The sequence below is a fragment of the Rhipicephalus microplus genome, chromosome 9 (assembly GCF_043290135.1).
Source record: "Rhipicephalus microplus isolate Deutch F79 chromosome 9, USDA_Rmic, whole genome shotgun sequence".
Taxonomy (NCBI): Eukaryota; Metazoa; Arthropoda; class Arachnida; order Ixodida; family Ixodidae; genus Rhipicephalus; species Rhipicephalus microplus.
The window spans coordinates 41818852-41840278 of NC_134708.1; the positions used below are offsets into that span (position 1 = coordinate 41818852).

The window sequence follows — 21427 nt, forward strand, 5'->3', positions numbered from 1 at the left end:
ACGACAGCTGGAGCACCGTGACGTAAGACGATGCTGTTAACAAAAAATTGGGCGACATCTGCTGCGGTGGCTTTTGGAAGTGCCTTGGTTTCACAGTAACGTGTTAAGTAGTCTGTAGCGACGACAATCCACCGGTTTCCAGATGAAGACGTAGGGAATGACCCCAGCAAGTCCATGCCAATCTGATGAAAGGGCGCCTTTGGTGGGCCAATTGGGTGCAGTAGTCCCGCTGGTCGTAAAGGTGGAATCTTACGTCGCTGACAGTCGCGACATGTGCGAACGTAGTGCTTCACAGTCTTCGCGAGACGTGGCCAGTAGTAGGAGCGTTGAATCCGTTGCAGCGTGCGCGTATAGCCGAGGTGTCCAGATGATGGCTCATCGTGACACGCACGTAAAATGTCACCACGAAGCATAGTTGGCACAACAAGCAGACACATAGCTTGTGTAAGATGAAAGTTCTTTTTATAAAGCACTCTATCACGGAAACAAAAGGAAGATAGTGAGCGCGCAAAGCTTCGAGGAAGGTGGGAATTGCGTCCTTCCAGGTAGTCAATGAGCGGGATGAGCTCCGAGTCGTGACGCTGTTGCTCCGCTAAGCTGGTCGCTGATACGGCAGAAAGAAAAGTGTCGTCGTCTTCAAGGTCAGTGTTGGCATTTTCGACAGGTGCACGTGAGAGACAGTCGGCGTCGGTGTGTTTCCGCCCAGATTTGTGGACGATGGTGACATCAAAATCTTGTAGCCGAAGGCTCCATCGTGCTAGACGACCTGAGGGATCTTTGAGATTCGCGAGCCAACAAAGGGAATGGTGGTCGCTAACTACCCTGAATGGACGGCCATACAAGAATGGGCGGAACTTTGTTATGGCCCAGACAACAGCGAGGCATTCCTTTTCGGTTGCAGAATAGTTTTTCTCCGCTGGGGATAACGTTCTGCTCGCATAAGCGATCACGCGCTCTACGCCATTTTGCCACTGAACTAATACCGCTCCTAGTCCAACGTTGCTGGCGTCAGTGTGTAATTCCGTGTCAGCGCTTTCGTCAAAATGACCTAGTACAGGCGGAGCCTGGAGGAGGTTTCGGAGGGTGTCGAACGCATGGCACTGATCGTGACCCCAAACAAACGAGACACCGTCTTTTGTAAGCTTGTTGAGGGGTTCAGCAATCTTCGAGAAGTTTTTGACAAAGCGCCTGTAATACGCACAGAGCCCCAGAAATCGGCGTAGGTCGCGCTTATTTGTGGGCACGGGAAAGGTGGCAACGGCGCGGGTTTTCTCGGGATCTGGGCGGATGCCAGCATGGCTCACAACGTGACCAAGGAACTTCAGTTCTTGATATCCAAAATGACATTTGTCGGGTTTGAGAGACAACCCCGCTGTTCTATTTGCCTGAAGAACTGCATAAAGGCATTGGACGTGTTGTTCAATCGTGTCTGCAAAGACCACGACGTCATCAAGGTAAACAAGGCATGATTGCCACTTGAGCCCCGTGAGAACCGTATCCATCATTCTTTGAAAAGTAGCTGGCGCTGAGCATAGACCGAAAGGCAACACTTTAAACTCGTACAGACCGTCGGGAGTAATAAACGCCGTCTTTTCGCGGTCGCGCTCGTCCACTGCGATTTGCCAGTATCCGCTACGCAAATCCATGGAGGAAAAATATTTAGCGTTGCGTATACGGTCCAACGAGTCATCTATCCGGGGTAGAGGATAAACGTCCTTTTTGGTGACCTTGTTCAGTTTACGGTAATCAACCCAAAAACGCAACGTACCATCCTTCTTCTTTACTAGCACACCTGGCGAAGCCCAGGGACTGGTCGATGGCTGAATGACGTCGTCCTGAAGCATCTGCTGGACTTGGTCACGTATAGCATCTTGCTCTTTTTGCGACACCCTATAGGCATGTTGTCGGATGAGTCTCTCAGTAGGTTCCGTGATGATACGATGTTGAGCAAGTGGTGTCTGTTTAACCTTTGACGTAGTGGCAAAGCAGTCTTGAAATGAGCCGAGTATACGCAAAAGGCTTTCTCGTTGAGCCGAAGGTAGTCTCTCGTTTACGTCGAGAGTGCTCACGAAGGCCTCGTCAGGGTGGCCATTCGATGAAAATGAAGCTAACGTAGATGGACCATCGGCATCGGCAAGTTCTTCACAATATGCAATGGCAGTGTGTCTCGTTAGGTGGCGATATTCGTCGCTGAAGTTCGTGACCAGCAGGTGAGCATGCCTATTGCTAGGCTGAATGATTCCTCGGGCAACACAGATTTGTTGTGAAATAAGGAGAGACAAATTGGCCTCTGCAATTACCACGTCAGACAAGTCCTGTCCCAATTCTACTTTGACAAAGAGGCTGCTTCGAGGTGGAAGAGTCAGAGAATCGTCGGTAACACGGAGCGCTCTTTTCCGGAATTGCATACTGTCAGCTGCAGCGCAAAAAGGATCCTCGAACGACACAAGTAATTCACGGAGGTCGATGACGGCGCCGTATTCACGAAGGAAGTCCATTCCTAGAATGACTGGCCGAGAGCACACGCGCAATACGAGGAAAGAGCCCGCAAATGTTGACGAACGTATTCGAATGCGTGCCGTGCACATACCAGTAGGCGTCACCAGATGGCCACCTGCCGTGCGCAACTGAGGTCCTTGCCAAGGCGTTGTAACCTTCCTCAGTTCAGATGCCAGTGTTGCGCTCATTACGGAATAGTCGGCACCGGTGTCGACGAGGGCGTTAACAGCATGATTGTCGACGAAGACGGCAATTTCTGCAGAAACAATCTTTTTGCTGTCGGAGAACACTGCAAAACCGGAATCGCCCTCGTCTGGTCGTTGCGTCGAAGGAGGGTCTTTTACAGTTCGCCGGGCCACGACTTCACCCCCAGAAGTCGCCGTTCCTAGTTTCCCCTGCGGGGACTTGGTGACCGGCTCCTGAAAGGAGCGGAAGACGATGAGGGCAAACTGGGTGACAAAGACCGGCGAGGCGATGGTGATCTCGACTGGTGGTGCCGAATAGTCGAAGGAGTACGTTGGCCCGTGAGATAGGCTTCAATTTCGCGGGGGCGCTCACCGTAGCGCGGACATCGAGCATCAGGGTGGAAGCCGCGGAGACCTAGTTGCCGGTATTGACAGTTCCGGTATACGTGACCCGCTTCGCCACAGTGATAGCAGAGCGGACGGTTATCCGAGGTGCGCCACGTGCTTGCCTTGCTACCACTTTGTCTTGAGATGGACGGCGGATAGGTGGGTGGGCTCGAAAACCTTGAGCCGAGAGGTGGGCTTGAAGCAGTGTCGTGAAATGGCTGCATAGCCTGGTACCTTGGCCGCATAGCAGTATCTGTAGCCGGTGGCGCAGGGGATCGCAATGCCGCTGCGTATGTCAGGACTGGGGCCTCGGGAATCGGCGGTGCGATTGGGGCTAGGGGTGTGACGGCCTGCCGGACTTCTTGTCTGATTACATCCGCGAGGGCTGACACAGGTGGATGGGATCCCACTGCCTGCAGCTGTCGCAATTCGTCCCGAACGATACTTCGAATGAAGTCTGCGAGGGTCTGTCTCTCGCTGTCAGAGCCGATAGAGCATGTGGTGGCCGGGATCTGGCGTTCGTATTGTGACGACCGCTGCTGCAGCGTACGTTCCATCGTAGCTGCCTCACTGATGAACTGGGCGACTGTCGTCGGTGGATTGCGCACGAGCCCAGCGAAAAGCTGTTCTTTTACTCCGCGCATCAAATGGCGCACCTTCTTTTCCTCAGGCATGGCAGGGTCCGCGCGCTTGAAGAGTCGAAGCATGTCCTCGACAAACATGGATACACGTTCGTTCGGCCGTTGGTTTCTGCTGGATATGGCTTGTTCGGCCCTCTCCTTCCTTTCGGTGTTGCGATAGGCGTCACGAAGCTGTCGGCTAAACTCTTGCCATGTTGCAAAGGAACCCTCGTGGTTCTTGTACCACGTCTTCGCAGAATCCTCCAAGTAGAAATAAACTCGGCGCAGCTTGCGAACATCGTCCCATTCGTTGATACTGGCAACCCGTTCAAAGTGGTCTAGCCAGTCATTAACATCCTCGAAGATGTCTCCATGGAACGGCTTTGGTGTCTGTGGCACGTGAAAAACATGGGCGAGAAGCGAATCATGGCCATCGCTGGTTTGGACCGCCTGGCTTGTCATCGCAGTTGCCATCTTTCTGGGTGTCGATGCCAAGGGACCAAATTCAGGGGGTAACCCACGCAGGCGGCGGCTGATTCTTGCTCTGGGAGATGTAGCTGTCTCCACGATGGCCGACACAGCCGAAGTACATGTACCCAGCGTCTCCACCAGCAATGTCACGAACAAAACAAGACCTGCAGCCAGGGGTTCACTTGAACCAGAGCAACGAAGATGTTCTCTTCTTCTTCGCGCCCAAAAACGCGTATGAGCCACAGTGGCTCGTTCATCAATTGTGGCAATATTAATGTGGCTTTAACCAAGGTATGTCGGAGTGCTAATATGAGCTGGCAGCACCACACGACACCACTATCAATATCGCACGCTTAGTGGCTGCCCAAGAATTCTTTTGACACTTTGCCCATTCTTTAAGCATGACCCATGCCATAGATATAAAAGTTTCCAATGGGCATGATTGGACAGTGCAAACACTTCTTCCTTAATCTGTTGTCTGGTTGCTCACACTCATGCATGCTCTACTGTTTTCATCTGAATACACTGCCAAATAAACATTGGGTAGGAGGTTCAGCAGTGCCCAACGCTCTGTACTACCTAGAGAGATGGCACTATGGCTGCACTATTATTTCAGTCCTTCTCCAATGCAAGGCCCTGGTTTACCAAGTGTACTATTCAATGTAAACAAATATTTAGAACACATGATCACATGTGTATGCTCACTTAATAAAATTAACTGTCGAGGTTTAATGTCCCAAAACCATGATACCATTATTAGAGATGCCGTAGAGCAGGGCTCCAGAAATTTCACCCCACTGGGGTTCTTAAACGTGCACTTAACCCTAAGCACAGTGGGCTCTCGCATGTTGCTTCTGTCGAAATGCAGCAACCACGGCTGGGATTTGAACCTACGATTTTCGTGTCAGCGGACAAGCTTTTTAAGCACCAGACCACTGCAGCAAGCGTGTACGCTCAGTCATGACTTCCACTGTAAGACGCCAGATATATACGAATTTGTGCGCATGTTGTGAAGTGACAATAGCGCTGGTTGGGGATGATGACATCAGCTTTGATTCTACGTCATGTTGGATCATTTACAGTTATGTCTTGTCATTATCACACGGGTGAAACAGTTGAAGCGTAACTGACCGAAAACGATAGCTTGGCTGTAAATGGTATTTCAGTACGTGTGTTTCCGAAAGCTCACCTCGTAGCGCTGGTCCAGCTGAGCATAGACTTTGAGCTGGTCCTTCATGAGGCGGGTGGGCACCTCCTTGATGGCCGTTGTCTGCAGCTCCACAATTCGGGCGAGGACGCCAAACATTGTCTCCGGAATGATGTGCAGCACCTTGCGGACGTAGTTGACCAGCTCGGTGGAGTAGTACTGGGACACCGACACCAGGTCCGGGCTGTTGGCCTGATTGATTCGCAGAAGCGGCAAGTCCAGGGCAGTGGCCAGCTGCAAAAGAGGACAGTGCTAAAGCTCCATATGCCTAAAATATAAACAAAATTAACTAGTACTGGGTATTTTCATGGCAAAACCAAGATGCCCTTCTAAGGCACACAAAGTCTGGGTACTAGGGATAACATTTGACCACATAGGGCTCTTAAATGTGCTGCTCAATATGAGTACACCGATGTTTTTGCATATTGTGCCTATCTAAATACGGCTACCGTGGCTACCCTCATGCTTAACATGCACAGTCAGGATTACAACTGGCTTGTCTGTACGACAGGTGTCAGGTCAAGGTACTAATTTGGCTTAGTTCTTCACTATGTTTACAGGAATTTGCTACTGAAAACACTATAAAGAGATAAAGACACAAATAACGTCTGTTTCTTTTGTTCCATCTATTTTAAAAGCATGCCCCCCTTTTTTTGTATCTTACTTCATCAAATAGGTGCACTTTTTTCCCCTCCCAACGAAACAACGGGATCAGAACACAGCATACATAACAGTATGCTAGGTATGCAGTAGTGGCAGACTTCAGAGTGTGAGGGCTATGACATCCTGACAGCTGCACACACATGCTACATAAGCAACCTTGCAACTTTCGTTTTAGTATTAGTCCTCGTTCTATTAATTATCCAACAGGAATTACCTTTAGAAAGGTGGCCCGAAGTTTGATAACCATGGATGGGTCACTCTTGATTCCCTTCTGCATGAATGGTGTGTAACTGCAAATAGAAGGCAACCATGATTACCTTGTTTATCTAGCCACTCTAAAATCACATTGATTCTACATTAGAACTCTGTCCTCAATACTGTGAACTTTTATTAGTTGAGCTCAGGCTAACTTGATTTTAAGGTTTGACCAGATCCCCACTCCAAAGGCCCCGCTGATGCCCACATATTTCAGAAAGTCAACATTTCCCCTACTTTTAAATCCTGAACTTTGCCTGACCTGATGATCCAAACTTCATTTTGTTTGACATGCACGCATAGACTACAATGGTGACCATAACAGCGACAAATTCTGTTATGGCAATGCTTATCATTTCCCACTGAATGCAAGAATTTCTGGCCTGGCCTAAGAAAGTGTTCATGGGGTGACGGTAGGTCACAACAAATACTATTTACAATGTTTACAGGGTTCTAATGGGTGCATTTTTTTTTCAGTCAAAATAATTACACTCAACTGCTTTTGCATCATAAGGTAGTGACAGAAGAAGTTTGCACATAGCTTGATAAAGACAATAAGACACTCCAAGTCTGTTTCACAGAGGCATGTTCAAGAGATAAGTTATTTCACATGATAAAACTACAGTAATACAATGGCACTTCTTAGGTTCTGGTGAATAGGAATTAATGATAACATTCTTTAACGTAAGCCACCAATGTCCACTCATCGTGCTCGCCAGTCAACGTATCGAGAAAAACACCAACTAATCAGTAGTAAAATGTTACCTGCAGCCACTAGATCATGTTTCCCATATGAAAAATGATTACGGTCCAGTGGAAAGTCACCAGCAAGGACCAACAGGCCCTTGTCCAATTGTGGAAGCCGCATATCAGTAAAATGTAAAACTAATGGCCTGCGAAGCTCAAACAGATGCAACTGATCTTTTGGGTGTAATTTCTTCCTTGGTGCACATAAAGTCAATGTTCTGCCTAAAAAAGTGAATAAACAAGTAAAGGTTATGTAGGGCAGGGGTAGAAAATGTGCGCTTGCGAGGGAGCCATCACCTGTCGATGATCTCCCAAGCGTAGGAGAGGTCGGCAATGACTTCGAGGGTGACGAGCACTTCTTCCTTAACGTTAATGATGCGGAGCATGCTGTGGAGGTACTGGCGAGTCTCGGTCAGAAACTGCTTCACCTGAAGGTTGCTCTCCAGCTCGTGGAATTGCTCAACCTGTGTACAATACAGGAAGCGTCACTGAGCTCCAAATTTTTATTCCGTTACTTTTTTTTTCTTTTCAAAGTTCTAAAAGCACTGTTAACTATTTGGAGGATAGCCAAAGCAAAAGGAAGATATGAAGACAACCACACCGTATATTTCTACATAGAAGGTAGAAAACAGTACAGATTAAAACAGACGTGTTTCGATGTACCGGCATAACTGTAATGCTTGGCCTGTACAAACGAATTAGGGCAATGAAAAGCTGATCACATACACATCCAACTCACTAAACTTCAGGCACACCCAGAGGTATGCACAAATAAAAATCAATGTACGTTCCAATCATTCAATGCACTTATGTGATACCTTTTGAAAAGCTTCAAACACTTCTCACCACAAAGATGAAATTACAACAATGCAGCAGCGTTTTAAAACTGACATTTTCATCTTATGCCTATGCCCAGCATATTACCAAAATTAGATTATTAGGTTATACATGCAAAAACCAAGATATAGTTAGCAGGTGCATCATAGTACGAGACTCAGATCAATCTTTACAACCAAAATTTCTTTAACATATATTGAAATCTAAGTACACAGGTGTTTTGACTTTTAATCCTTATAAAAATGCAGCTGTGATACCTTGACTGGCGCCCTCACACTTGGAGTAGCTGTCACCAGAGCTACTATCACAGCCATTGCCCTAGCAGTGACCATAGCCATTAAGCCACAGCCGCAAATATTATCCAGAGTATATAAAGCATATTAATCTAATGGTTATATATTTGGTCAGCATGCGTGCAGCACCTCTTCCAAGGCTTGGATAAGCTGGACGATTTTGCGGCCAGTGGCTGTCGTGTCTTCGTAACTGAGCGAATCAATTTGCTTGCTCATCTCCAAGAACCAGGCCTGCAGGTTAGCTGCAAGTCACAGACAAATGCAAGTCAAGTCACAATCTACACTTCAACATGATTAACAGCGGTAAGAAGCATTGGCTCATAAAGCCATAAACTGTGGCTTCGAAACATCTCACTTTGTCTACAATGACACAAAATCGCTTGTAAACTTGTAATGATAAAGCAAACAACTGAGACGAAGGAAAAACGAATGAAACTTAGTGTGCTTGAATTCACAGTTGTTCTGGAGTTAAGTCGTCCATACGGTAATGAGCTACTTTAATGGACAAACTGTAAATGGTTTTGGATGGTGCTTGGGGCTCACGCTATACCAGTTGTCTGAGTTGCTAAGATTTTTGATGTCACCAGCAAGCTAGCTTGGATTATAGGGTGGCTTTTCAGAAAAAGTGTTAGTCCTTTGTTAGGCTGCGAAAACAAAGAATAGCGTCTTAGTCAGCTGCAAAGCGTCCTTTTCAAAGAAAACGATAACAATAATAATAATATTAATAATAATAATAACAATAACTACGATGATGATGATGATGATGATGATGATGATGAGACGTACTGTAGTAGCACACATTGAAATGCAAGTGCCTGATCAGAATTCCAGACATTAACAAGTGTGATATGTGATCACACTATAGCTGGTTTAGAATCAAAGATTAGTCCCAAGTGCATATTCTGGAGTCTGAAGTGAGCCACTGCTACAGATGAAGGTGGATCTGTAATTCGAACAATGCCGTTGGAGTAGTTTTGGAATCAATTGCACCTGAGCATTAGCTCGCACTAGCAACAGCCAAGACACATCACTGAAGTACAAGGTAGGCTATATATGGACTATTTTCCATAAGACATCTAGGTGCCACCATCTTGAGCTGCTAAGCCATTGTTTTCTTGTTTTTGTATATTGCGACGTGAATTAATAAGGCCATGAAACATTGCATGCACCAACCCAACTGCTTCTTCATGTGTATGTGTCTATTGTAATACTCTTCATATAGTTGTTGCAGATAGAAAACACGAACTGCCCAATATGGCGGAACTCACACCCCATTTGTAAAATAGTCTATATGACCTACAAGAAAACCTACTGAAGTGGCCCTTCAGACTCTGCGATAAAGTAAGCAACGCATAGAACACTGACCATTCTTCACAACGCGGGTGAGGGGCTTGGTGCCCGAATAGACCTCGGACAGCTCCTTGAGGTGCTCCATGCTCTCCTTCTTCATCGAGTTCCACTTGTCCTGCTTCACAGACAGCAAGTGCTGGAACAACTGTGGAGCGAAGAACACATTTCTAGCTAGTTGGTTATTCAGACCGAAGCGGAAACAGCGCGTATTTACGAGAACAGACAGACACAAGGAAAGATACACACACAGGCGCTGACTTACAACTGAAGTTTTATTGCTCATACGGAGCGAAAATAAATAGTGCGTGCCAACAACAACAACAACAACAACAACAAAAAAAAAAACAAGAAGGGGGCTCAGCAAAAGAAGCAAGGCTTAATAGAACACTCCAAGCAGTTAACCAGTTAGCCAAGTGGAACCGCAATTATCTATCCACCATTAGGAAGACTAGGTCTTCATCTAAAAGGGCTGTTGATAGGGTGCTGACGCAGCTGTCTTGTAAGTTCACAATACTTTTGGGTTTCTATCAATTTTTGGGTCATTTTATGAAGTTGTGATATACAGTGAAATCTCGATACAACGAACTTGAAGGGACCGCGGAAAAGAGTTCGTTATTTTGAAATATCGTTATAGTGAAAACATCGAAAATTCGCATTAAAAATCGTAAATGCAACAAAAGGAGTCGCCTACCTTTGCTGTGTACACATCAGCAAACGCTTGATTTTATGACGAGCGTGAAAAGAAACAAAACGCGAAGTATTCCGGAATGAGCGCACGTTTATTTGAAAAAGTCGGTGATCTTGGTCTGGCGGGTGCCGCTCAACTGCCGCAGGACGAACGCTTCGAAGTTGTCCACATTTTTATGCTCAGCTTCGGTGGCATTGCTGCACCTGCCAAGGTAAGTGCGCATCTTTCGCACGCATTCCATGATGTCGGCGTTGGAAAGCGATTCTTCTGGTTGGCTAACGGGCGCGGTCTCAGCGTCGTTTTCGCCATTGGCGTCCTCGTCGCTGTTATCACCACGAACAGCACTAACGATGTCATCGGTCGTCAGTTCGGCTGACGTGCATGCTTCGTCGTCGCACTGCACATAGTCCTCGAACGTCACCGAGGCATCCATCGCGAGTCTTTCGACGACTTCTTGCCACATGCCACTCGCGTCGCTTTCTTCGCTGCCTTGTTCAGATTCAGATGGCATTACTACCAAGCCTGCCTTCCTCCAGCAGTTCTGGATGGTGGTTGATGTAACGCTCCACCAGGCCCCGGTAACCATTTCTGTGGCTTGTCGCACATTGATGGAGGTAGGCAGCTTCATCCGAAGATTTATCAGCAATCGCTGAACCAGGCGTGTCCGGTAATGGGCCTTGACACTATTTATGATGCCTTGGTCTGGTGGCTGGAGCAAGGACGTACAGTTCGGAGGCAAGAATTCCAGCTGTACATTTGTCAGCCTGACATTAACAAGATGCGCCGAGCAGTTGTCGGCGATAATCAGGACTTTCCTACCTGCGCTCCTCATCTCATCGTCCACCTTTAGTAGCCACTCAGAGAATAACTCTCGTGTCATCCACGCGCGTGAATTAGCTCGATAATCGCACGGCAATGAAACAACGTTCCTCATGCAGCGAGGCTTCTTGTATTTGCCGATCACCAAGGGCTTCAGCTTCTTGGTGCCTGTGGAATTGCAGCATAACAGCACCGTAATCCGGACTTTGGACTGCTTGCCGCCTTTGCAGCTGTTCCCTTTAAAATGCATGGTTTTATCAGGAAGCATTTGATAGAAGAACGCCATTTCGTCCGCATTGAATATATCATCTTCGGAGTATGAAGCGACGATTTCGCGGAACTTCTCGTCCCTCCATGCAGCAGCGCTTGCTGCGTCTGCCGCCTTCTCTTCACCAGACACCACTTGCCAGGTGATTCCATTCCTTTCACGGAAACGATGAAGCCACCCCGCGCTTGCTTCGAAGCCTGTGATGTCCAAAGCATCAGCGAATTGCCGGGCTTTTTCCTGCAGCATGGGTCCCGACACCGGCACATTTTGAGAATGCGCGTCCTTGAACCAAGTCAGTACTGCAGCATCCACTTCTTGGAAGTTCCCAAGTCGGAGCCGTTTTCTTGACGGTGCGAGTTGGGACCCTCGGTGCAGCTCGAGGATCTTTTGTCGGTCCTTCAGGATGGTTGCGACAGTTGATGGTGCAACCCCCATCTCGTTCGCAATGTGGATTTGTTTTTTACCGGCGTCCGCTTGAGAAAGAATATCCACTTTTTCTTTCAAAGAAAACTGCCTCCGTTTCTTTTTCGCGCTGCTTCCGGAGCTCATCGCGAACGCAGAAACGAATCACTCTAACCTTTAAAACGAGAAAGCCGTACGACGATCGTGCGACGTTGCCGGTCGACGTAACAAAACAAAGGCGGCGAGGTTAGGCTCAACCTGGCTCAACGAGCATGCAAAAAGAAAAAACATCGAAAACAAGGTACTGGCGATAGGGCTAGCCAGGCTAGTGCGCATTTAGCATAAGGCAACGCATGGAGAAATGAGCAGGAGCTCTGATGATGATGATAGTGCCACATATGGCGCTGGGCATTTAGACCGCCGCACGTAATTTTTACGCTAGAAATTCGTTATTTTGAAGTGCTCTTAAGGTACCAGGGTGATAAAATTTGATACGTTATTCTGAAACATTCGTTATTCTGAAATTCGTAGTAGTGAAATATTTTTACATTGAACCAATGGACATTTGGAAGGGGATTTCCGAAATATTCGTTAATCTGAAAAAATCGTTAATCTGAGGTTCGTTATAACGAGATTTCACTGTAGTTAAGTACATTGTCAATTTTATAGACTTTAATACATTGAGCTTCCATCGTTGAAAAGACTGTAAAGTACTAAGCTCAAACATAGGTAAGCCTTTAAAATAACCTGGCTAAAGCAATGAACAGAGCAGGATACTATAATGAAGCATTTGCACACACTGAGGTGGATTTCGGGCAGTGATGAAGCAGATACTTAGGGCTTCCAAAGGGTGTGGTCTTTCCTGCTTCATGTTCACCGACATGCAAGTGGTTAGTATCGGCATACTACTGCTTATCAAAAAAGTTTATTATAGGCTATCTCGAACTAACATTAGTCGGAAGTAATTTCGGACCAGTCGCATATACAGACCTCCTTGAGTTTCAGCTCGAACTGGGCAGTGTGCAGTAGGAGCTGGAACACAGTGAGCGGCTGGTACTTGCTGTCCTGATGGACCTGGTCGCGCAGCTGGCGGCAACGCTTGTTCAGTTCCCCGCCGACAATGAAACCTGGACAATATTGTCACGTATTGCAAGAGAGTCACACAAACAGTTGTTTTATCTAAGGGCAAACTTGCGCCCAGAAAAATAGGTGAAACAAATGAGTCTGCTAAAACGTTCCACACAAATGTCTCTTTCAAACACCTCTCTGATAACCAGCAGATTAGGCCACTGTCACGAGCCCGAGCATTAAGAGCATGTCTCGCGGCGCCGCAGAAAGCGCATGCAAGCGTGCGAAACTGTGGACGCTTGCATAGCAGCTCGGTAGTTCTCCTGGTAGAAACCTCATTGAAAGCAGTTTCTGCGGCAATATTTCACAAGTCAAAAAGGTTGAAATGCAGAGCTAAGCTGTGGGAAAGGCCAAAAAACACATTGTCGATACATCGAGCTCTTTCGCATCATGACTCGCTGTGCAGCTTAGCAGCCAACGTGTTGCACTGCTAAGCTCGAAGACGCGGGTTTGATTTCCAACTAACTGTGAATACGACATGCAGGAACACATAAACACTCCACTTGGTCAAAATTAACCTGGAGTCCCCCACAACGGCATGCTTTATATTCGTATACACTCATACGTCAACATAACGAACCTTGATATAACAAAATATCAGTTATAAAGAGGTAAATGAATAATAGTCTTGCAATAGATACAGTGCTAGGAATATGCCTTTATAAAGAATTTTCGGTTATAAAGAGCCTATTTTTTCTTAAGATGCAACTTTGTGATAATGAGGTTTAAGTGTAATGCTTTCAAGCACATTTTCAAACTCATTCTCGTGTTTGCTTAGCACATCCAGGGCAGCGACAATTTGGAACACACCAGGCAGGAATGTTGTGGGAATGATGTGTCAGAAAGTGATTCTAATACACAAGTGTTTCCGAACTGTTTGAAAGGACCGGATGCTCAAATTGTTATACGCGGAAAAACATGCAAGTAAGGAATCTGTAAGTGGAGTTCTGATGTACCAATTCAGAGCCAATTCAGCATGCACAATAGCTTAGTCTGATAATTTAGGCAATATAAAATTTATTACAGCTGAGCTTTCCCGGACCCTTTTCATAACTGGCAAGTGCACTTTTCTGCCCTGCACATTTTAACAACTAATGGCAACACCTGTTTTCCACGTTGTTGCATAAACAAAATGAGCTTGAACAGGCTATTTGCGCTAAATGACAAGCCGCCATTAGTTGTTCCAACCGCATAGCAGGAAAGCTAACTTTACGATTTCGAAAAGGGTCTATTAGGAAACAATTACTATGAAGAGTTGCTTCACAGAGACAGCAAAGTGTCTGCCGAGACAAAACGTGTGTGCACTCCGCGGTGAGTCCACACTCACCCTGAGAGAGGTTGACAGTGTGGAGCAGCATCCATCGGAGGGTGACGTTGCACTCCCGCACAGTGTTGAGCAGCTTGGGGACGTTGTCGAGCACAAAGTCTTCCTCGAGCGCCCCTTCCTTGAGCAGCTGCTGCAGCCTCGGAATCAGCTTGTTGATGCGGTTGTGGTACTTCTGAGCCTGAGAAGAAATTCGAAATTAACAGGACTAAGTACACTGAAGTCTTGACGATTCGGACAACCTAAAGACCACAAAAACAATTTGGCCGACAACTTTTTTTGGCCGAATGGAGACAATTGAACTTTTTATTTTTGTAAAGTGCAACATTTCAGTCATTTGTTTTTTTTTTAAGTTCTATACTGTCATTATGCAACTTTTACTTTATGTTTCATTTCTTACCACCTTTTCTACTACTTTTGTTTCCATTTTGGCTTATTTCAACCATAAATTTGACGTTTCACCCCACCACACATAATTACAGAGTGCCAGTTTTGCTACCTAGAATGACGTATGTCATAAAAAATTCACAGTTTCGCCGCAAGGGCGAAGCAATGAATGCGATAGCAACAACTTGAAATGTAACACTGAGAACTGCTAGCAGATCGAGACATAAACCACGCTATTCACACACAAATGACGCACGAAAACAACACATACAAGACGAGAGCTAACTAACAACATTTAGAGTTCAACTCTTAATGCGCTGTTCTAACAAAAACGTTGCACAAAACGTAATCACAGGTACAGATATGAGTGTGAACTAACGAGTGTCTCAGTTGTTACTTTGTTGCGTTTGAAAAGCGTGCTCTTTTTGCAAACGGGGTTTGCTCAGCGATAAAAGTGAGCTTTGTGGCCCAGGCAACTAATGTAATCAGGCCAAGGCACATGATTTTCCCCACCGAAAAATAAGCACGCATGCACAAGCACGTACCCCCCCCCCCCAACCCCCATTCGTGGGGCAAAGTACGCGTAGGAGATAAGCGCTCGTTGGCGCATCGCGACGAGCTGGGTGCCAAACGTGGGCGGCTTTTTTTTCTTTCTTGAGTTTTCATATATATGGTATAGATATGTATACATATACGGTGCATGACCGTGGTGGCGAAAGCATAAACCAGCGGAGACTATCCATATAACTGCTATCGCAATAAAAAAAAAGAAAGCATAGCATTTTACAGCGTTTGAGGGCTTCTCAACACATCCACATCCAATGTGGCATTCATTATTAATGAACTAATAAAGATTGATTTATTCACTGAGTGAATGATTTGATTGACTGACTGACCGAGTAATTGAGTACAGCATGCATGCTGTATTACGCAAACCTGTCCACTCCGCATAGAAGTACCTATGGTCTCGGTGTAGCAAACTCTATAGCAGGAACTATGCAGCCATTCGGCTATTGTACTGGATTCTGATAAACCTAAGGCTCGCACATAGAGGAGGTCAACCATGACACCGTGACCGATTCCTGAACATAACACAAAGGTCATGCAGATATTCAGAGGTTAATCATGCACTTGTAGGATTTGTATGCTTAACATAATTTTGGGGAAGCATGAAGGTGTATGGATGTTTTAATGAACCATGATGGACAACTACCACATTCCCCTACCTGGTCCTTAACGTTTGCAGTGTCCAGAGTATTGAGCAGGGCTTGCCTCGCCGCCCTGTAAGGCTCCCAGGCATCCACCAGGTTCACCGTCATGCCCATGTAAATGCTGATCACCTGGGAAGCAAACACATTGCGAGTGTTTTTTAGCTATTCTGGCATGCCTTGCTGGCACAAATGAAAACTAGCAAGTGCTGTAGAGGCTTTTTCAGCTGTTTCTACAGTGTATTAACGTTATACTTTGAAGATGGGATTGTCAGTATGTGAAATATAGAATACATACCGATACCAAAGCAATCAGATCTCTTTTTGTTAAGAGCAGTATTTTTTTTCTTTTCTTTAATTACACATCTGGCCATCAGTTTGGACTTTAGTGTGTAGATAATGGTAACATAATATGTGAAATAATTAATGATAGATATCGGAACTAACCATTGACAGCTTTGTTTTTATTCAATCAGCATAATCATCCAACACACTTTCAGTAAAGATAATTTCACACAAATGAAACCACAGGCATCAGTGCCTGTGCTACACGATCATTTTATATGCTAAACTACGATAGCTACCAAATGTAGAATCTCATTAATTGAAATGTGAGCTCAATTCTGTTGTATGGCCACTGCTATAAACAATTGCTCGAAATGACCACATCATGTCGCTATGAATGTGGTCCGCCAAATGTAATACTGACTCTGACGAAGTCTACGAGTCAAAATTACACTGATGTGGCTCAGAGTGAAGGGAGTGCAAAGAAAAAAATGTGCATGACTTAACCCTAGATGCTTACATTTTGATCAGTGGGGTCTGTACATATTTAACTCATTACATCTCATAAACACTTGCCTATGGCTGCTGACACAAGATAAGACACGTACCCAGTTGTCAGGAAAATACTTGTCGACAATTTCCCGCATCTTGGCCTGCTGGTTGTGCAGGATCTCGGGAGCAAAGTACAGCACCACGTACAACATGGCCGCCTGCGTTGCCAGTGCCATGCTCCGATGCTCCGGCAGTGGGTAGGCCGAGATCTGTCGACATTGACATCAGGGAGAAATGCTGTTTCGACGACCACCCCTTAAATGCTTAAAAAAAGAAACACACAACTTGTCCCCATGCCTGGGCTTGTGTCGCCATCTACTGACAGATAGCAATAATATGCAACTCATACCAATACGTGAATTCTTTACAGACTTGCCAAACTAACCAGGTCTGTTGGAGAACAAGGCGGTCGCAATGTTTCAGAACACTGACGTCCCAAAGTTACTGGTCACGTATAGCCTTGAATGACCGCTTTTGATCGAAAAGCGACCGTTCTACGATTGTGTGATTGCAAAGATGAGCTCTGTGCGACTGATCAAACACAGTCACTTTCAAACCAAAAGCGACCCTCTCCGGCTAGTTGCGACAGGTCGCTTTGCGACTTCAGCGCGCTAGAACAGTTACGACCACTTCGGTCGTGCGAATTTGAAAGCTGCATGTGTGAATGAGCCCCAAGTATTGCAGCTACTTGGGCATTCAGTCCTGGGCCCAAAAAAGAACTAAATCAAGATGCCCCAATGAAATGCAATCATAATGCACTGCAACACAGAAATACTCATACCACAGCAATCAAGTCGAGTAGAGGAAAGTCCAAGTGCACCAGCGTGTCATAACAGCTAAGTAGTACATGCTTTGAAATTCTCAAATGCTGTTCTGTGGTAGCCTCAGCTGCGTGGCTGAAAGGTTCACCGTTTCACCAGTCATTTGCAGATTGGTTGAGGGTTTAAATCCTTGAAAGACAATAATTTTTTTCCTTACACTACGAGCACTTCTAGATTTTGAGACAATGGCTACTGAAAATTATGGCAGATGTCAAGACAACTAACCATACTGCCACACGGGCGACTTTAAGCTTGGCTATTACTACATCTGATTAAAACAGTTGCATTACAGGCCAAACAACTGTTAAAACACCAACTGAGGTTGACCACCGACCAAGCTTGGCATTCTCAGTTTTGGAAGAAGACGTTTCGCAAACATGCAAAGTGGCAAGACGGCTCACAACTCTAATGCGGTTCGAGCCCATCGAACTCTCACTTATTGCAGTTGCACATCTAGAAAATATGATTTTTTTAGGATAGTGACAAACTTTGGCCGAAAAACAATTAAAAATGAAACATGTACATGAGTGAGCAATTTGACAGAGTGTCGTGACTTCAACCATGACCACCACAATAGCCCACGTAAATCCCATTAGCATTACTCTTCATCAGAGGTCAGCAAACTCACTAATGAGTCGACTCACTCAGAGTCCGATCAAGCTGCGAGTCTGAGTGAGTCCTGGTGAGCATCCTCTTGGTGAGTCTGACTCCCGAGTGAGTCCGGTCGAGTGATACGTAGGTGAGTCTGGGTCTAAGTGAGCCCTAAGTGCAACATATGTTTTTTGAGTGAGTCTGAGTGAGCTCAACCTTTTATTGCACACACGTGATCCTATAGGCATTACTATCGGCCTCATATCGACTTAAGTTTTCACTAGGGGTGTGCGAAGATACGAAAGCTTCAAATATTCGGCGAATATTGCACTTGTAATATTCGTATTGGATTCGATAACTACATATTCTAAAATTTAAGATATTCGAACTAACTTGAATATTTCTCGAATATTTGATGTTCATGAATATTTGTTTGTAGGTTTGTGCATTTGTTTGAATGCTTCGAATACTCAAACAAATATTAGGGTATTCAAATTTGGTTCGGTTCGAATATAAATTATTGAAAATTTCGAAGTATTCGCAAGGAATGAATAAATGCATGTTAATCCGAATGCACCGTCTGTAAAGGTGGTTTCACTGCAGTGTAGGAATTCTCAACCGTGAAAGCACCTATCCAAAAGAAATCCACTCTGTCGCGAAGCCTCCATTCAAATTTAAAGGGGCCCCGCAACACTTTTTTATAAATATTGTCAGAAAACATTGCCGATCAGTAGTCCAGGCTACCGAGGACACGCAAGTCAAATATTATAGCGCAGCACGCAGCATGCGATTCACAATAAATTCTCAGTCAGCTAAAAATTGCTCTCTTCTCTCGGCAAATGACTCCACAAACTCAGAAATCACATGTCACATATGTTCTTTTCTCGTGCGATCCCTTTTTGTTTAGCTTCCAGTGCTTTCGTCGAGGTAAGAAGAGAGAATGCACTTGCAGCGCGCGAGAAATCTTTGCAACTCTGCAGGTATTGGACAGATTCTAAAAATATTTGCGGCGGTGAATTCATGAGGCAATAAATAAGCTTCTTCAGTGAACCCATTTCATGGCTACTTGAAAAGGTGTCACACGACCCCTTTAAGTAAAAATATTACTATTAAATCAATTCATTTTTTAAGCTTAAAAGCTAGTTATGATGGCTTACATGCTCTAAGTATAATAAAGCTTAAAATGTTAAGTATTTTAAGGGTTATGACTCGCATCCTGCTGAAAGTAAAATCTTTGACTTCTTTTGAACGAAAAAAAGGGAATTTACAGAGAGGCCCTATTTCATTTTAAAAAAAAAATTGTGCCGGCGATTTTCGAAATAACTAGACTTGTGCTGACGGCCGCTTCAAATTATCCGCTCAGACTTGCATTACAAAACAGGAGACCACAAAAATATTTTGAATTAAGAGGGATTTTGAAATAACCGAGTTCAAATTATTGAAGCTTTATTGTGAGTTATTATCCAGCCCCGCTTCATTCTGCGCTGCTTACGACGTAAAAGGAGTGACACAGTGAGAAGCGGCGCTGCCGCCGAGGCTGCCAGTGGACTCGGTAAAGTCGTGGCGCACACGGTCGAGTCGTGTGCGCCACGACTCGACCTTTGCTCGTAATTAGGCTGGCTGAGGGTGACAATGGTGCAAGAGAAAATGAGCCCACAACAGCCGTTGCGGTGAAGTAAAGTGCAGGTACCTGGTTGTAGACGTCGTCTGACCTCAGCCGCCCCAGCACCATGCTGATGTAGGTCTCGTTCAGGGTCACCCGTCGAAAGTAATCGTCTGGGTAGTTGGCAGGCCGCTTGGCACCAGTAGCAGACGAAAAACCCGTGCTCCGCAGAAGCTTGCAAACGTCGTCAAAGTTGGACTCGTCACTCGTACGTTGTGCACTGCAATCGTATGAGTATAACGGACGAAAAACAGCGATGGACGTAGTGGCAGAAAACTGAACGCTGCATTGCTGGTTTCAGAAGTAATTAAAAAAGAGAACAAAATAGCTATCTGAAAAGACAATATACATTCAAGCCTCATGGTCCATAGGTAGCATGCAATCATAAAAATAGCCAGTTTTGCTGATTGAAAGGTTTGCCGAAAAAACAAAACAAAAAACTAACGACAACACAAATGATAGATTTCAAGTCCCCCTTTTTTTTAGTTTCTCTTGTGATCACTTCTTCCAATTCCTAGCTTACCAACAATAAAACATTATCCACTCCATCAGCTTTCTCATGGTACACTACAATTAGAATTCAAAGTCTAGTCAAGTTACAGGTTACAGTGAGTGCAGTAAGTTCTAGGTCGGAAAGAAAAAAAGAAGGATAATCATGGCAATTGTCCTGAATGGATCAGTAGACTAAAGCTGGAAAAACTGCAGGTTATTGACATTATATAGACGGATCTGCAAAGACACGTGAAAACAGACTTGCCTGTAGCGGTAGTAAGCAACGAGCATGCGTTCCCGGACAATGCCTTCTATTTTCTGGTCGACCACGAGAAGTATGACACCGCAGAGGAACAGGGCCTCACACTGCAATGACATCACCAGCCCTTCAGTAAGAGGTGTATATCCGTGATAAACCATGTCAAATACTGACAATGAAAAAAATTACAACAAATCTACCAGATGGTGTGCTATATGAGACAAGAAGTGAGAGATCGATATGACAATTAAGACATTTATAATATACAAATAGACACAAGAGCACTGTGAATAATTTTTAAAAAAATGTCTGCATGAAGTACTTTTTACTTTAATACCCGTAGTGTTGACACGCCATGATATCATGACATGCAAGCCTGCTCCATTCTGGTGACCTATGCAGCTTCCACATGAATAATGCAGCGAGACAAGAGTGCACGTACCAGTGTTGAGGTATTTCACAATTTTTTAGTGAACACCACAACATACCTTACTCCTACATGAGCTACGAAAGTGGCTTTCCCATGTGTTATGTGCTGTCATCGATGCCATGTCCAGTGCTTTGAAATGACTTCAGTAGCAAGAAACTAAAACGTGCATCATAAGTGTTCATCAGTGTTAGCCCTTGCTGAGCATCCTTCCTTATTGAGTAAAATGTGTAGGGTAGGATTTCCGCGACTTCGGATACCATGTGTACACAAATTTCAAAGAACAGCAAAGGCCATAGACTCAACAAGAATCGTCCGTAGAAGCATTTTGTTTTGCAGGAAAGTGTATTTTATAGAGATAACCAATGCAGCCTCACACTGTTCACCACAATGGCAGCTTAAATGGGCCCTGCAACACTTTTTGAGCATGGTCAGAAAACGATACTGATCGGTAGTAGAAGCTCCCGACAACATGCGAGCCAAATATTATGGCGCAGCACGCAGCCTGGAATTTGCAATAAATTATCGAAGTCAGCTACAAATAGCTTTCTCTTCTCTCGAAAAATCACAGAATTAAGCCCAGTAAGCCCATCTATCAG

The 21427-nt window shown here is 45.2% G+C and overlaps 1 protein-coding gene across 1 annotated transcript in view; it reads right to left on the minus strand.

The window, feature by feature from the left end:
* Strump (WASH complex subunit strump) overlaps positions 1-21427 on the minus strand; it is a 43172-nt gene that overhangs the window by 15067 nt on the left and 6678 nt on the right. Inside the window, exons 5-15 of the mRNA XM_075873495.1 lie at positions 20408-20508; positions 19678-19870; positions 16632-16784; positions 15757-15870; positions 14147-14324; positions 12682-12818; positions 9530-9659; positions 8294-8406; positions 7332-7498; positions 6247-6322; positions 5352-5603 (exon numbers count right to left, since the gene is read on the minus strand). Of these exons, the coding sequence (XP_075729610.1) occupies positions 5352-5603; positions 6247-6322; positions 7332-7498; positions 8294-8406; positions 9530-9659; positions 12682-12818; positions 14147-14324; positions 15757-15870; positions 16632-16784; positions 19678-19870; positions 20408-20508 (1614 nt within the window). The remainder of the gene's footprint in view (positions 1-5351; positions 5604-6246; positions 6323-7331; positions 7499-8293; positions 8407-9529; positions 9660-12681; positions 12819-14146; positions 14325-15756; positions 15871-16631; positions 16785-19677; positions 19871-20407; positions 20509-21427) is intronic.